Source organism: Leguminivora glycinivorella, chromosome 16 (assembly GCF_023078275.1).
Source record: "Leguminivora glycinivorella isolate SPB_JAAS2020 chromosome 16, LegGlyc_1.1, whole genome shotgun sequence".
NCBI lineage: Eukaryota > Metazoa > Arthropoda > Insecta > Lepidoptera > Tortricidae > Leguminivora > Leguminivora glycinivorella.
Genome location: NC_062986.1, coordinates 10179082 through 10196420, shown reverse-complemented (window position 1 = coordinate 10196420; position 17339 = coordinate 10179082). Strand labels below are relative to the sequence as shown.

Genomic DNA, 17339 nt, shown 5'->3' with positions numbered 1-17339 from the left:
TGGTTATGTAATAATTGATCTATTAACAATAATTTATTACAGTAATAAAACTCACGCACTTATTGAAAACCACGTAACACCGAGTGCGGCCACACTGTATATATCTCTACGCTCATAGCACAAGAATATACAAACGAAACAGAGTAACAGCATATATCTTACATAACCACTAACACTATTGTCCCTAAAGTAAGGACGCTACGCATGAATAATTTCGGTCATCTCTACCGCGCGCGTGGAATAATAATTGTCGGCATCATGAGTGGGACAATAACATACAGCTTGGCAAAAAAAGGAGAAATTAAAACGTGGAAACATCGTATTGCATCTCGTTTTGTAGTGCATATCGGTTTGAAAGGGTCGACGCTACGATGTTGTCACTTTTTAATTCCAACTGTTTTTTGCCAGACTGCAGTATCATGCGTGCGATAGAAATAGGAAAATGAAGGACTAAAGTAGGGAATTCTTCGTGCTTAGGGTCCTTACAATCGATGCAAAGATAACCATTGACCGACCCCGCAAGTAGGTATTATAATATAAAACACAATCCCTTATCAATCACTGTTACTCTGGTTTCGTTTCTTCACTCCTGTGCTCATATAAAGTTATAATTAAATTATTTTTTAATTGTTGTAAACTATTTACATTGGTATCGTTCTCACTCTTCGCCATTATTGCAAGTTATACCGTACAAGGAGGGAATTAATTTAGTGACGAATAGATATACTAATAATAAATAAATACATTTTGAAAAACCTAAATCTCAGTATTTTGACATAGCTACTGTAGAGCAACTATGGTCCACAAATCAATAAATTCACGAAAACTATTAGCTAACGGTTTTTCATTGCCATTTCGTCGACCAAAACATGAGTATTGACTAAGGTCAATACGGTTAAGTGTGTCATAAGGGGGTGTGTCCGGCCTTCAAATTTGGCCTGTTTAAACCAATGATCAGTGTTTATTGAGAGTTCATACGTTTACTACTAATCGCGAGTAGCAACTAGCAAAAGTATGAAATGGCAACAGCGCGAGTAACAATAAATAAGTCAAATGTGAGGGCCATACACACTTTTCCTTATGACACACTTACCCGCTTACATATTACTTGAATTTGAAGTTTTCTCAAGGTTAATACTTTAATTGGAGAATCTGGAATAGAATTTTCTGTTCTTAGGTATATACATAATACTGTAACTCGTTTTTTTATATAAGTTTACCCAACATGCTAAGTTACCAAATTACATTTTATACGGGACTATCATGGTAACATAAATACATTATACAGTTTTCGTGAATTTACCTGTAGTGTGTATAGGAGTATAATGTAAATAATTTCCTAAAACTAATGGAACTCTAAATTTAATACAATACTCACAAAGGAACCTAAAGTAGACATACCAAGAGCAACCTCTTGATTTATTTACTTCACAAATTAAGGCGACGACACACCAAGTGCCTGCGACGTTCATGTGCAACGTATAACATTGACACTACTGTGTGGTAAAAGCGACTAACATAAAACAATTATTTATTATGTACGCAAATATTATTAGACGTAAATAAGGGCACAAAATTGAATAAATAATTATATTCATTAAGTCTCCATTCAGTTTTGCAGATTACACCATCTACCTCAGCTGCCTTTGCTTCTTATGATATTTTCTGCCTCTTTACTTTTGATTATCTTGCGAACATAACACCTAAATAAGTAAAATGAGAAATTCCTACAAATCATTTAAGACTACAGAATCATTCGGCCATACCGCAGACACTTCGTACATCGCGTTCGTTTTTATACAATACAATCTTTGACAGAAGTAAGTGCCATCTGTAAACCTTATTACAACGAGATAAAAGGTCGTTGATGGTGAGTAAAAATATCACTGATCTAAAAAATGCAAACATAAAACTGTTTCACTTTATGCTGCGTATTCACTTATTAACGGACTAATCTGTGGCTGGGCATTTTCATTTTGACTTGAATTTAAAGTATGACTATGACTACGGCCAATACGGAATTTGACTTTGATTGTACGGAATTTGAGTTTTGTGACTATAACCGACCGGTGTTGACACGCAGTGAAAACGCCCAGTTACGAAATTACTATCAGATATAACAGGGACCAAAAGTACAATCATTTGGTGACAAATGACGGAATAGTATGTGTGTAATCTAACGCTGAATCCACACATAGGTATTCGGGGAACATTCGTGATGTTGTCTCCTTTATTTACTTTGGATAATCAGAGAAGTCACACAAACATTCGCGGAATCTCTATTTGTGTGGACGCAGCATAAGGTTCATAAAATATCCAGATATACTGTCTTGAACCAGTCGTTGTCTGTTTTAGTCGCTCTGGGGCTCATTTCTCGAAGCTACAAGTTGCAATTTACAAGTGGTTGTCAATATCTAATATAACAAGTTGGAAAGAGACTTCCGCTTGTAACTTTCAGTTTTGAGAAATGGTCCCATGATATATCTGTTAGTAATACACGAGTGTGTTAAACACCAGATTAGTCCCATGAACAGCATACGTAAGGTTAACTACCAAAGATTTCCCATCTACGCGCTCGCTAGTGAATACTAGGCTTCCCTAACCAAAATACTCATATGACCGTCCCTTCCCTATAAATCTCTTTGTCACAAAATCATCTAGAGATATCTTACAGGAGGGTTTCCATCACCACGTCTCTGACTCTACAGTATATGGACGTAAGATCCCTTGAGATCATGAGCAATCTCTTGCGCTTCGTTTACCTTACCCTAGTTTTGAGTTCAGAAGCGAGTTGCTCCCTCATTGGCCGACGCCTAGAACGTTTGGTTTGACGGGACCTGAAAGGAAAAAAGATGTTGGTTAAAAGAGAACCATGGAATATAGGTGGAGTAAGAGAACTATAGTTTACTTTGCTCGGACCAAGAAATTCATGAAAACGAGTTATTGTGTTTCTTTGTCCCATATAGTCCCATTGGCTATTGGACAAAGAAACACACTGTAAAATTGAGAAAATATCGATAAAAACTTGATTCAGCCGAAAGATAATTATACAATAATCCTAAATGCTCGCTTAGTAAGTTAGTTTAGCATTAAAAAAAAAAACAAATAATTCGATTTGCATTTCTTGGGATTCAGAGCGTTAGCAGAAATAGCTAAACCGCCGGTTTCGTATCCGGCCTTCACCACTGGAGGGTTTCGGAACTTTTTTCCTCAATTTATGAATCCTTTTCAGTTTATTATCAATGGCTAGTACATTTACCGCAATGTATCTATAAATCTTTTCTATTCTTAGATAAGTGTTTACTTTTATTGAAGGACTGCCTTATCTCTATGAAAACAAAGTTGGCAATAAATAAATACTAGTGGAGGTAAATGGTCGATAAGAATAATGAATATTTTGACCGATAATATACATATAAATACGATATTATTATGTGAAAGCCAAATTGGATAACAGTATGGTTATCTTTCGTTAAATGACGCGTTATCTTGTCAAACAAGTGTTATCAAATTCAATGTGGATGTAAAATGGTTACTGGTTTTATAGTTTAGGTACTTTTTAGATTCACCTCCATTATGTTTTTCTAATGCGATCTCTAAAAATCTGACAGATTTATCCGAGTTGGAATATAAGCTATGAAATGTTAGTCATGTCATGTGACCAGCTGGGTTAGGTTAATCGATACTGTCCGTTTATTCTTCTATTTCGTCGTGTCGTTTATGGCTAGTGATGGGTAGGACATCAATTTCAAATGAGTTTGTATGAGTACCTCATTTCCAAAAATGAGGTGTTACAATGTCTTACTTCAAATGAGGTGAGGTACTGATCTGTATATATATATAATTTCTAGCATCGGCTGTTTGACAAAATCCATCGGCAACAAAAACTAGTATGTGTAGTTGTGTACTAGGTAAATATCCTTTATACATACTAAATTTCATTAGTCATAATGAGTACTTGAACATTTAACAAGAGAAAATAGATAAAATTAAAAAATATTTCAAGGACTGTCATAGAGGCCTGCATAACAACTTAATTTGATGTTTTTATGGAACTGGGTCTAATTTTGCCATTGAATAATATTATTTACAGTTTGTTCCATTTAAATTACTGCTACAAATTACAGTGGTTTCATATTATTAACAGCTTAATAATAACATACAGTGTAAACTCTATATAACGGCACTGAAGGGACTGTGCATATTATGGCGTTATAGAGAGTTGCCGTTAAGTGGAGAGAAGAAAAATCGGAATTAGGAAAAGAAAAAGTTTATTTCAGAATAGTGTTAGTAGTAATATACGTTAGTCATGGTCAAAAACGGCCTACACATGGAAGCAATCCCAATTTGTAAACAAAAGAACCAATTTTTAGAAAGTTCGGGACGCTTGATGCCGACGTCGAGTTTATTGCCGGCTAGGATAACAAAGCGACAAAAGAACGTACACAGCTGCGCAGTTTTTACTAATTTTAGCAACTTTAAAGGTACTTTTTATTACTTAATTGTTGCCGTTATTGCCGTTATTGAGAGTGGGTGTGATGCTATGTAGAGTGTATCATTGTATGGTAGACAAGCTAAACCAACCAAAGTCAATTGGTTTCGACGCTTTAGAGAGTGTGCCGTTAAATCGAGTGACGTTACATGGAGTTTACACTGTACTTTGATTAGCATAGTTACCATAAAACTGCATGTTTTAAAACAAACTAAAGTTCGTATTGTTTTATAATTAGTACCACTTTTACATAAAAATAACAAACCTACCACTCCATGTGTTTTAAAAGCAATATGATAGTAATTAAAAACACCATCAACATTCGCGACGCCGGTAAGTCTTTTCAGTTCAGTTTCACTATTTTTTTGCACACAAATGACACTAAGGCAGAATCACAGGTATATTTGATTGTGTAAAAGTTGTCACCATTATTACATTTTGGCTCATTTATTAGTATTATCACTGTAGGACAAAACTAAACTTTATGCAAATATTGCTAATGCAACTAAGTACGTACAAACTAACTTTTCTTCTGTAAACTGTCATTACTGTCAACGTCAACCGCCTGTGAATTACGTTTCGTGTCGGATTTATTTATCATTCTATTGAATTAAGAAATGAATTATTCTTTCTATTACTGATTAAATACTTAATTAAACTACCATGCTTCACATAATTTATATTATATTTCGGTCAGTAATCTTGTAATTGTTTTTAAGCAAGCTTCGTAAACAAATCTTCTCAGTGGTTGGCCCTCTGTGTTGGTATGCTTGGTATTCCGAATATTCAAAACACTTGAGTTACCATTTCAACGTCCAGTCTAAGAGAGCTCCCTGATTACACATAACAATAGCCATACAAACTCTATTGCTGCGGTAGATCACGTTATACTGGTCAATGTGTTAGCACAATAATAGCTATCAAAAAATTCAAAAATGAAGACCTGCCGCGAAAAACAACATTTTGCATCTCAGCTGCATTTATTCATGACTTCACAAATGCGACAGAGACAAAAGATGTGGTTCACGCGAAATCGTCTGATTTTTCGCGCGATTTTTGCGAGCAAGTTAACTATCCTGGGATCAAAAAGGCGTAAAATGTATGAAAACTTGCGGCGCATAAGATTGTTTTCTTTCGAGTCATGTGTAACGTATTTTTGGTGAGGCAAATTTGAAGCCCGCGTGTGTCTGTCTCACTCCCTCTTATGGTAAACGTAACTATCTGTTTCACTTTGAAAGGATTTTTGAAGTGTTGTTGTCACAGTGCCTCTTCTGTCTTTCCGGTACAAAGCGATTTCCGGTACAAACGAGTCAAACGATACATTTTATTTTATCGGTGGACCTTTTGTCCCGGCCATAAGGTCTGTAGTTCGGTAACTGAACGTGTGGTTGATCACTTCATTTGAGGTGTCGACTCTCGCGACGGAGTTTGAGGGCCGCGTCTGCCGCGAGGCGCGCGAGTGGATGATGAGTTTTTGACGTTTTGTGACATTTGAAGTATGTGCATGATCTGTGAGGAATGAGGTGTTTGTGTTGCTACTGTTGCGAGCGAGTATTTGAGGGCCGCGAGGCGCGCGTGTGGATGATGAGTTTTGACGTTTTTGTGACATTTGAAGTACGTGAATGCTTTGTGAGGCGTGAGGTGTTTGTGTTGCGACTGTCACAAGCGAGTAAAATGAGGTGCGGTGAGTTGAAGTGTGATGCAATACATTTTTGCCGTGTGAAGTACTGCGACAAATTAACAATATGAGTGGTACAAATGAGGTGCCTCACGAGTGAGGAACTCAACACTATTTATGGCTGAGAGACGTGACGATTGCTTTATAGACTACTAGCGTTTGCCCGCGGCTTCGCTCGCGTTAGAAAGAGACAAAAAGTAGCCTATGTCACTCTCCATCCCTTCAACTATCTCCACTTAAAAAATCACGTCCATTCGTCGCTCCGTTTTGCCGTGAAAGACGGACACACACACTTTCCCATTTATAATATTAGTATGGATCAAAGACTCCGTATAGACAGATAAAGTTTAAGAAAAAACGTACCTCAGTACCATACAGAAAAAGGTACGGTGGCCTAGATGGCATTACACCTTTGGGGTACGCTCAGCTAGATGCCGCTAATATTAATATTTGACATTTTAAAACATATCAAGCTAATAATATGGGCGAAATTGTCAAAACTGAGGTTCAAAAGTGTCTTAAGTCTGTGTCAAGAGATGGCAGTCTATGCACTGTGATTACACATTTTACTTCGACAGTAACTCTCTATAATACTCGATCTGGTATGGATGCTTAACTAGAAACTATAATGCACTACGGATGTACAATAATCGGTGCAGTAGAATAGTAGGTATGTGTACCTGGCGGGGCAGCTGTGGTGGTGGTAGTGGTCGTCGACGTGCTGGTGGTGGTCGGTGCCGCCGTGCTCGTCGTCTTCTGTAACCAAAGGAAGGACAGTCTTACCCCCTTATTCATAAACGTACTCTAAAGTTATCAAGCCGATAAAGTCCGTTTGTCCTTTTCTATCACACCAATACGTCGGAATGGGACAAAATAATTTTATCGGCTTGATAACTTTAGAGCACGATTATGAATAAGGGGGTTAACATTTTGCTTCCTGGCATACAATGGCTAGTTTCCTACTAGTCAAATCAGCTTCTTTTTAAGAACTGTCAAAACGATTTGCTAATATGGAATTATTATATACAGCCAGATCTAAACTATCTAAGTTCTCATTGTAAGAAAAATGTACCCAGAAACTAAAAATATTCTAATAATATAAGCTGGCCAAAGTGAAAATCGCAAATATTCGACTTGTTTACCTTTATATTTTATTCGATAGATTCAATAGGGATAACAGTGGCGGCTGGTGAAAATTTCTGCTAGGCAACACCAAAGCAAAAAGAAACCTACCTTAACATTAGGTACATTACTAGTAATCGATTTTAGGCAAGCCGGTGGGAATCGGCTTGTTGTTGTAGTTGTATCTTATTATCTAAGCATTAAGCGTGGCTAACGAGGAGGCACACTGACATTTTATCCCGCCAGGCGGCAATTGTGCAAGTGCCTAGGCATGTCACTGTCATTCAAGAGAGAAAAAAATCATCTTCTCGCTCTCACGCATGAAATTCTTCATCTGTGCAATGGACTTATAAGGTAGCGCCATCTGTCATAGCCTTTGAGTGTGCCTCCTCATTGGATATCTCCTGTTGGCGGTTACATTGGCTACAGTTTCATTACTCAGCGCTTAGGCTACCATATTAAATATAGTGGATATACTTACAGTGTACAGTTGTATCTTATTCTCTAAGGCGTCCACGCGTCCCGCTAGGGTCGCATTGAGCGTGGCTATCTCCTGCTTTATATCGTCCTCTCTCCGCCCGTTGGCGGTGACATTGGCTATGGTTTCGTTGCTCCGCGCGTCCAACGCTTGGACTAGTTTCTTGACTTCTTCTACGCCTGCCGAAGCAGCTAACGCTTGCTTTCGCGTTGAGGCTAGCGTTTCGTCGAAGCCCGTGATCTGGGGGAAATAAAATGATTCAAAAATATTATTGATTCATGTTACATCAAAGAAACTTGGAACAACAGAAACTAAGTGTTCTATTAAATTGATTGTATCATGAATATAATAAATCCTCTAGCATTATCTTATTCATGACCTATGAGATTTAGAAAATATGCACTTCGAGTAATGGTTGCAGTCCTGTATGTATCATTTTGGAATTACAATAGACGATTACTACTATGCCCCTAAGCACGTATTTTTACCTTAAGTATTTTACAATACTTTTGATTTCTATTTAATTCGACTCGGTATTAAAATTTTCTTAGGCACTTGTACTTACGGTATCCACAATGTCGTTAAGTAACAATAAATAAACGTTGTAATAACTGATAATATTGACGACCACCACCAGTTTTTCAATATTTACATCAGATTTGTTATTTCACACAATGAGGTTTTGTGCCGAAAATAAACCAAGGGCAAGGATAAACGTGAATGAACACAAGTTTAACTTGTTTTCCGTAGCGAATATATTTGTTTTTAAAAACAACCATCTTAAAATATTAAGGTTGACCGGACTGCTGCACTTCTCGTTTTTCTGTATAGTATATAGCCAAAAGGATTCTTAAAATAACTTTAAAACGTGACTAAAAATATTCAGCACATTATGCTTTTTTTGCCACAACGAGCTTACCGGGGAACCTCAACGGAGTAATTATGACCAAATTGAGTAGGTACCTATGCAAAATTAAGAGCGCAGATTAAACACTTAAGGCAAATATTAAACGAAGTCACGAGCTAGCTGTCTAACCAATGAACGTGACAGAAAGACGATTTTACTTTGTGGAATCAGCGGCCCCGGGCCGTAAAATGATTTGACAAATATCTACTCAAGCACTTGCTATAGAAAAATATAAGACAGAATTGCCTAGTAAGACATATAAAAAACCCCACGAGTCTCTGGTTGAGCAGGTAGTAGAGGTCCATAAGATTTGGAGATATAACTCAGCGAACTAGTAACACAGTATAATAAAGAGTAGGTACTATCGTACAGTATGGCCACTCCCGCTCCCCGCTGAAAGTGCCGCCCACCCCCTGTCGGTTACCTGACAGTTACCGCCTGTCAAAAACGCGAACAATCGACCGGTCATATCTCACTCATACAAGCATGGTACGCGTTCACCTACACGAGTTTCGAATGTGTGCTAGGAACGCGCCTCTTTCATATATTTGATCGCCAGTGTCCGAGATGTGCTAGTAATGAACGCAGAACGCCCGGGAGAGATTTCAAGACTGCATGCATGCAGTCTTGATGGCTCAGTTGGCAGAGCGCTGGAGTATCGATCCAGAGGCCGTGAGTTCAAGTCTCACCCAAGGCAGACATTTTTCACTTTTAAATTTATTCTATACCTATCATATTATTATTTATTACTATTATAATCTACCTGTGATCCGAACGAGCCGACTGTCTGCTGTAGCTCGGCGATCCTTCGCGGCGTGTCGGCGAGCTTGGGTGCAGCGGCCAGCTGTCCCGACACTGCTGCGAGCTCACTGGCAGTCTGAAAATACGTGATAAGTGAGTTAAGAACAACAAGTAAGGTAACAAGTCACTAAGATTAGAAAAATATATGATTGCCTTTTCTCCGAGCTTTCTGGTCGCTACTGACATAGTTAGAATAGAACCACTGTTTACAAATACCTAGTCCACTCGTTTCAAAAGTTCTGCATGTTCTATCGCCAGCTTGTCCAGCCGCGCGCTGAGCACGATCGCATTGGCACGGAGCTCTCTGGACGCCGCGTGGCATACTTGGAGCCGCTGGTTCTCAATGCTCTGATAATTTACCTCTCTACTCGCTTCGCATGTTCTATCACCAACTAGTCCAGTCGCGCGCTGAGCCTGCTCACATCTACTCGGAGATGTCTAGACGCTGTGGCATACTTGGAGACGCTAGTTGTCGATATTCGATACTGTTTGGCAAATACCTGTTCCACTCGCTTCACGAGTTCTGCATGTTCTATCGCCAGCTTGTCCAGCCGCGCACTCAGCACGCTTGCGTTGGCACGGAGCTCTCTGGACGCCGTGTGGCATACTTGAAGGGCGTCGCCGACGGCGCCACTAGTTGTTGATACTGTTGACAAAAAATTGGAATTCAGAACCTTCTGAAGGCCTACACACCTTATCTCTTTGATTGTTGGGTAAAGGAGGCTTATTAGGTGCTGTTAACAATTATATGACATTGGTTGCATCAACGTACTTATGTATTATATGTACTGTTGATTGATAAGCCTCATAAGGTCAAGGATTAAGCAGTCATCACATATTTTGGTCAGCGGCATCATTGTTTGCTAATCTATATACTTATTCAATTTTTATTCGGCGCGGTATAATATTAATATAATAATGTGAACATTGTTCACTAAAAGCCTACACTTCGAACTTGAAGGTTATGACTTGGTTTCATTTGTTTATAATGCCAGGACATGTGGAGTATAGAGGATTCCCATACTATAAAAGCAATAGCAATGTCTCGTTTGCAGGCTAGAGCGACGCGAAGACGCACTGGCAAACCACTATACCGGCTCATTTACACTGTACGAAATCATGGGTTACATTACAATACAGCATTTGATCGGCTGGCTGGCGCTAAAGCTAAAGTATATAATGTAATACATACAAAAGCGATTGGGCACATGGGTATTTGGGCACCGCTCTGTCTAATCAAATATAATAGGGTATGGGTTCAAAAGGTTCGCATGAAAACGGGATATTGTATCCCTTAAGAATCACACGTAGCCTCCTACGATTACTTCGATCACTAGATACCTATACGATAAAATAAAATAATAGGTTAAATAGTCATACGACCTTGAAACCTAATACAGACTTTAACGATTTTTTTAAATAGTTTATTTTAATCGATTGACGCGAACGGATAACGACTTCAAATTGCCTTAATTATAATGAATACTTAATGCATCTTTGCGACGTTCTCAAGTAAAAGGTACCAGGTAGTTTAACATAAGCACCTTTCTTGTTTGTATCTTTATTCTTTACTAGCGGCCCGCCCCGGCTACGCACGGGGATTTTCATAAAAGTGGTTATATTAGCAAATATCGTCATATTCATGTTTAAACCAATTTTAACAAAAATCTCAACAAATTATGTACCTAAACCTTCCTCAAGGATCACTCTATTCATAGGTGAAAACCGTATGAACATCCGTTCATTAGTTTTTGAGTTTATTGCGAACACACATACACACACAGCACAGACAGACGCGGCGGGCGACTTTGTTTTTATAAGATGTAGAGATATACGGGTAGCCTGTTACTGTTAGAACGTCCTTATGCTTAAGCGTGTCTTTTGCTTAAGAAAAGTGATATCTTTTGCTTAAGACTGGCACATTTAATACTACAATGAAAAGGTCCGAGGCCAGTTTTGCGATTTATTCAGATTATGCGGATTAAGAACGGATGGAAGTTTCGCGAAGGTCGCTCTAAGTAGGTAAACACAATATTATATTATAAAACGACGAGTTGTCAACCTTAAGCCACCTGTGACCTATACCTGTTTCCTGTACTTATGAGAGAACAGGAAATTCAATTAGCGTGTATTAATAACCTAATAAGGCTAGATTATTTCCTCGAATAAGTCGGCTAATTTCAAATCAATTCTTCAAAAATTCGGTATGCTACAGTTGCGTTCAGTTACAATTACAACATATCAAAACGCATATATATCTGAACGCGACTCCAATGTTAAGCATAAAAGGGTGTTCACTGTTCAGGCGGCCTAGCCGAAATGACAACGGTTGACGCTACACGCCGATCGAAACGCAGTCCGGATCTGTCGCGCCAATAAGAAAGAGCAATAGAGTTAGCTACGATAACGATATTATCGTAAGCGTTTGTGCATATGGCTAACACCAAAGAGGATCAAATATTATAGAGTGTTACTGTCAAAAGTAAAATATGTAATCACAGAGCATAGACTGCCATTTCTCGACACAAGCTTAAAACTTTTAAACCTCACTTTTGACAATTTGGCCCATATTCAGCTACATATGTGTTAAAATGTCAAATATTAATCATAGCGCCATCTAGTCGAGCGTACCCAAAGGTGTAACGCCATCTAGGGCACCGTACCTTATTCTATATGGTTCTGAGGTAGGTACATTTTTTTTAGACTATAGCTGTCTATACGTAATGTAATGTAATGTTGGATTCTAGGAGCTTCTTGTAACGAAGTATGTTTTTTCAAGGATGGACATTTGGACAACGTGACATAGAGTCTATGAACAGAAGAGTACTGAAATAGACGAGATCTAATAACATTAAATGCCTCTTCTATTTCCACACGGCACACTAAAACTAAATAAAGCAGAGCTTTTAGGTGTTTTAGGTTGTAATTTGTATGCTTATATATTAAATCGCAGAAGATTGATTCACAAACATCTCAAGGGCTCGACAAACTAGTGTAACCAGTTTTAACAAAGTGATTTACTCCTCTGTTTTCGCACCCAACTAACCCAATGTTTACGAAATTTGCGGGCTATGACGTACTTATGGTAGATATCATCCATAGATATGCAAATAATTTTGAATCTTCTCGTGGGTGTAATTTTATTATTAATCCTCACAAAGTGAAATTCCGATAAGCCTAAACTTTTGATAAACAGTCCAATCGTTGAAGTATGGTAGTGGCGTATCAGTGTAAAAAATCAATAGGTACCTAGCTAATGAAACACTCAAGTTGAGTATTATACGAATAAGGAAGTTAATACGAAGTTTCCTTGTGTTCATCTTTTATCAAACCCTTTTCTTGGTACTTAACTTAATTTTTACCCTCTTAACTTATCTTATCTTAAATTTGCGGGGGCTCTTACGGATACACTTCGACACTTTTTTGTGCAAAATTTACCCCTTATGATCCTAAGATCCTTCAGCTATTCAGGAGCTTCTCGACCATCTCCATGTGTCTGATGATATAAAATTTTTACATTCGCTTTTTAATGTTCTTTCTCTCGGTATGTCAAGAGTTATGAATTTGGCAAGAATGGGGATAAAGTTATTAAAATTAAAAAAAAAACTACAAGGAAAACACTTAATTAAATTCACGAGAACGTTGAACAATTCAACTGAAAGGTAAAAGTTCCAATGAGTAATCGGCGGAGTAGGTACAGAGATGCAAATCTCCCCGGCGTGGGCGGGATATCTTCGGTGCCTCTGACTACGAACAATGGCACTCCCACTCTGATTTACTACTTGACAGACCATATACTTGTATCTTTCTACAATTGTGTTGTATCAACTCATGAATAAAGAAGTAATAAAGATCAGTCTGTTGATATATGCCACGCCCGTTAATGTAAAAATCATACTAGTGCGAAATATGTAAAAAAATGATTCCAGAGATTCCACTACATGCAATGCTACATCGTAACATTGTTGTACTAATCACCTGCAATACCCAGGCTGTGGCAGTAATCTGGTTCAAGAACCATTAGTGAACATAATGTTAACATTAATCCAAATTTTATATGTGATTCGGTAAGTGAAGACCAAAAATAATTTACCTACAATTCAAGGTAAAAATATAAGAGGAAACAGGAGCATGCATGCATGCAAGCATGTATAATATGTATTTTCAAATCGAAAGGAGTTCGTCTGGGAATTTTAGTAATTTCTTTAGAAAAAAAATCAGTAACATCTTCAAAATTGCGAATCAAAAGTGGAGAAATTGTGTAGAGAAATTACCATCTCGTTACCACCCCATAAAACAGTAGGTTATCAAGTTGTCATTGTGTCAGTAGGTTTTTTAATGACTTCTTTAATAATTAATAACTACCTATCGTAAGCGATTTTTAAAACAAAAAGGTCATCAAAATATTTGCTTATCTGTAAAGCTCGTGTTAAGATAAACAACACTGCTATTTATATCACATACATTACATGTAAATAAACACGCAAATAAGTAAATAAAAGGCACGGAAGCCAATTCACGGTCGCGCGTGTAGGTCATGGAATAATACCGCGAGCTTTCTATCGGTAGCCGGTTAGGTCACTCATTGCAAGAAAGCTCAAAACTACGCAACACGTCTCGTCTCACTATTTTAATTAATTAATGTACTATTTTAATCAATGAAAGTTTAATTGGATTCAGTTCAATTGGTTTTTGGAAACATTTTTAAATGAACTAGGGTTTATTTGTTATTAATCTCTACGACTCCGAATTGTTTGGATCAGGATGTTATCATCTTTACACCAAAAAGTACCGCGTTGTAAATATTTAAATTATGGTAATAATTTAAGAAATACCAGTATACCTACATGTATAATTTAGGTAGTTATAAAAATCAAACAACTCGCGATTAAAACATAAGATATATACTTATATACTTATATAGGACCTAAGAGTAAACAACACTATAATAACAAAAAAAACAATGTGTACTAAATTCCTAATTTCCTAGATCTTATAAATCGGTTAGTGGGCCAATTGTTGATTGAAAAGATGTTATCACATTATCATCATCAGCAGCATACACTACAAATATCTACATGCTAGCTGACTTACATTATGACGAATAAAATATACAATCATTGTCTTAACAGCCATATCTGACAAGTGTGAACATAAACATACCTAATAAATTCAAAGAATGTAAGTAGTAACATGTCTAATAAAACAAGACTGCCTATAAATTCCTAGATAACACAATGAAGTTATTTTAATTGATCAATCAATTAACGAACCTCTGTCCATTTCAATACGAAGAGAGACGATCTGCCTCCGAACATCAACGAAGAGCCATAGCACCGTAGCAGCGGAGACGACGCATACGCAGAGGGCTAGGGCGGCGGCAAGGCGGACGAAGGGTCGGGACCGGCGGCGGCGGGAGGTCCTGCGGCCCCAGGGTTCGCCCTCGTCGCTCGAGGCGGACAGCAGCCTGCCTCCGCGGGCGCCGCCGCCCCCGACCAGAGCGTCCAGCTCCCGCCTCTTGCGCATCTTCTTGCCGACCCGCAGTGGCACCGCCGCGTGGACCGCACTCTCCATGTCTCCGGGTCGCTACCGCATTCGTGCACTTCTCACTCACTTATCACAACGCGTGTGCGCTTGCCGGCGCTCGGGCGGCGAATGATAGCGCGAGTTAATCACCTCTCGGCTGAGAACCGATGAGATTAAGCTGGTCAGGAGTTGAATTAAAAACAAAGGTCATTATGAGGTTTCAATATTTCAAGTGCTGGCGTATAAAGAAAAAACGTACATTTGAAGCCTAATAGAAGCCCACTAAAAATATACGTGCAGAATAAAAACGTACGTTTTCAGGAGTTCCGGGCCGGTTACTACCTCTGATACATCTATGCGAGGTAACCCGACTGTAGCTTAAATTTCATGATTTTCAATTCTTAGAAATGGATATTGGATAGAAGTTCTATCATGCAAACGGTTATTTCATCAATTCAATCTTGCGCGATGACTAAGAATAATATTATTACTGCAATTGGACATAAATGGAAGTTAATATGAAATGGAAAATAGGTAGACGAGAATAACGTGCAAGCACGTGAATGCAGTTTGCATGGAAATACCTATTAGGTATCTGTAGTCCTGATCTGATAAGTATTAGTAGTTAATATTATGGACAAGTGTGATACGGGGACAAATGTGGCTGGACTGGCTGGCCTTCACATTGGAACCTATTTATATGTAGGTATTGATTAGACTTATTTGGGTTCGTATAAATGTGCCATTAATTTAAATCGTATAATTATTACTAGGCTTTTAGTCTAGGGGTGGGAATCATGCGATAACTATGGCAGTCAAAAATTGATGGTATCTATATAGTTTTACTACGTATGTCGTCTATAAGTTTTGCTATGAAATATTATTATATTAATTGACATTCCGATGAGCCGAAATGTTGCATTGCAAACCTACACCTATAACCCGGAAACAATGTGCCAAGATTGAGCTACAGCAAGATTTAAGAACTTCTGACTACTGACTATAAAGTCTTTTTAACCCCCGACGCAACAACGACGGGGTGTTATAAGTTTGACGTGTCTGTTTGTGTGTCTGTCGGTCTGTCTGTCTGTCTGTCTGTCTGTGTGTGTGTCTGTCTGTGGCATCGTAGCCTCCGAACGGATGAACCGATTTGGATTTAGTTTTTTTTGTCTGAAAGCTGAGTAAGTCGGGAGTGTTGTTTTCTTAGCCGTGTTTCATGAAAATCGGTCCACTATGTCGCGGTCGGGGGTTTTTCAAAAATTTAATTTTGTGGTTAGGGTATTTTAATTTGATGTTAATTAAAATTACAGACAGACAGAAACGTCAAACTTATAACACCCCGTCGTTTCTGCGTCGGGGGTTAAAAAGTCGCACTTTACACAATAAATAGGTATATATGTCATGTTTATCTACATGTGCTTCTATTAAACACCACTAATAGATTGTTTACTGGAAGCTTGTTAAGGCCACCGAACGGTCTACGTGACGACTGGCCTATTGATAAATAAATTACCCATTATTCTTGTACCTAACCTACTACCAGCAATCATACGTAAGTGACAACCTGTAGACCTTAAATGTATGTGGAAAAGGTCTACTCGTGGTCAGTAAATAATAGTTACAATTATGTTTTTTGCTAATGCTGTACTTTGGATCTCTTCCGGCTAGTATAAATATACGTATTCTAGCAATATGTACTCCCTTACGGCTCAGCCACGACATTGGTCTAAGCGCGGCAGCGGTGAGCGGCGGCCATACATTAGAGCGAGACACAGCGATGGGACTTTTCATTCGCACGTATGCCTGCCGCTCACCGCTGTCGCTCTTAGACCAATGTCGTGGCTGGGCCGTTAGGGCCACTTGCACCAATGAAAACAGAGGGTTAAACCACCTTTTTATATGGAATTTGACAGTTGACAGCCCGCTAACCCTGTGTTAAGTGGTTAGTGCAAGTGGGCCTTAAGGCTTTAATGTAAGTAATCAAATGAACTATTAGTCACCTAGATTTTTCACTTGCCAGGGTCTTGAAGGACAGTAGATTGTATCACAGGTATACCATACCAGTGGGGGTGAATGATAGAACCAAAGGTGATTTATTTTTGTTTAGTTAGAGCATTAGTTACACATTAGTCTTGGTATACCGCGAACTAAATACACAACACATACCAATCTATATAATTTGAGAATCTGAAGCATTTGTTGGGTTACTAAGTACAAATATTCTCTAGGCTAGACACATATTGTATTAGAGGTCACGACTCGTTGACAATGAAAGCGATTGGCGCACCTTGATCTTGTCCCGGACAACTTGTCCGACAGACAATATGCTTGGACA

At 38.4% G+C, this 17339-nt stretch overlaps 1 protein-coding gene across 2 annotated transcripts in view; it reads right to left on the bottom strand.

Annotated features, from left to right (window-relative positions):
- Window positions 1–6: 6 nt before the first annotated feature.
- LOC125234846 (olfactomedin-like protein 2A) overlaps window positions 7–17339 on the bottom strand; it is a 27057-nt gene continuing 9724 nt past the window's right edge. Inside the window, exons 2-7 of one of the 2 annotated variants that reach the window (XM_048141263.1) lie at window positions 14752–15182; window positions 9979–10124; window positions 9441–9554; window positions 7774–8010; window positions 6851–6926; window positions 7–2837 (exon numbers count right to left, since the gene is read on the bottom strand). In XM_048141263.1, the coding sequence (XP_047997220.1) occupies window positions 2800–2837; window positions 6851–6926; window positions 7774–8010; window positions 9441–9554; window positions 9979–10124; window positions 14752–15052 (912 nt within the window). In that variant the 5' untranslated portion in view covers window positions 15053–15182 and the 3' untranslated portion in view covers window positions 7–2799. The remainder of the gene's footprint in view (window positions 2838–6850; window positions 6927–7773; window positions 8011–9440; window positions 9555–9978; window positions 10125–14751; window positions 15183–17339) is intronic. The other variant, XM_048141264.1, reaches the window with a different exon arrangement.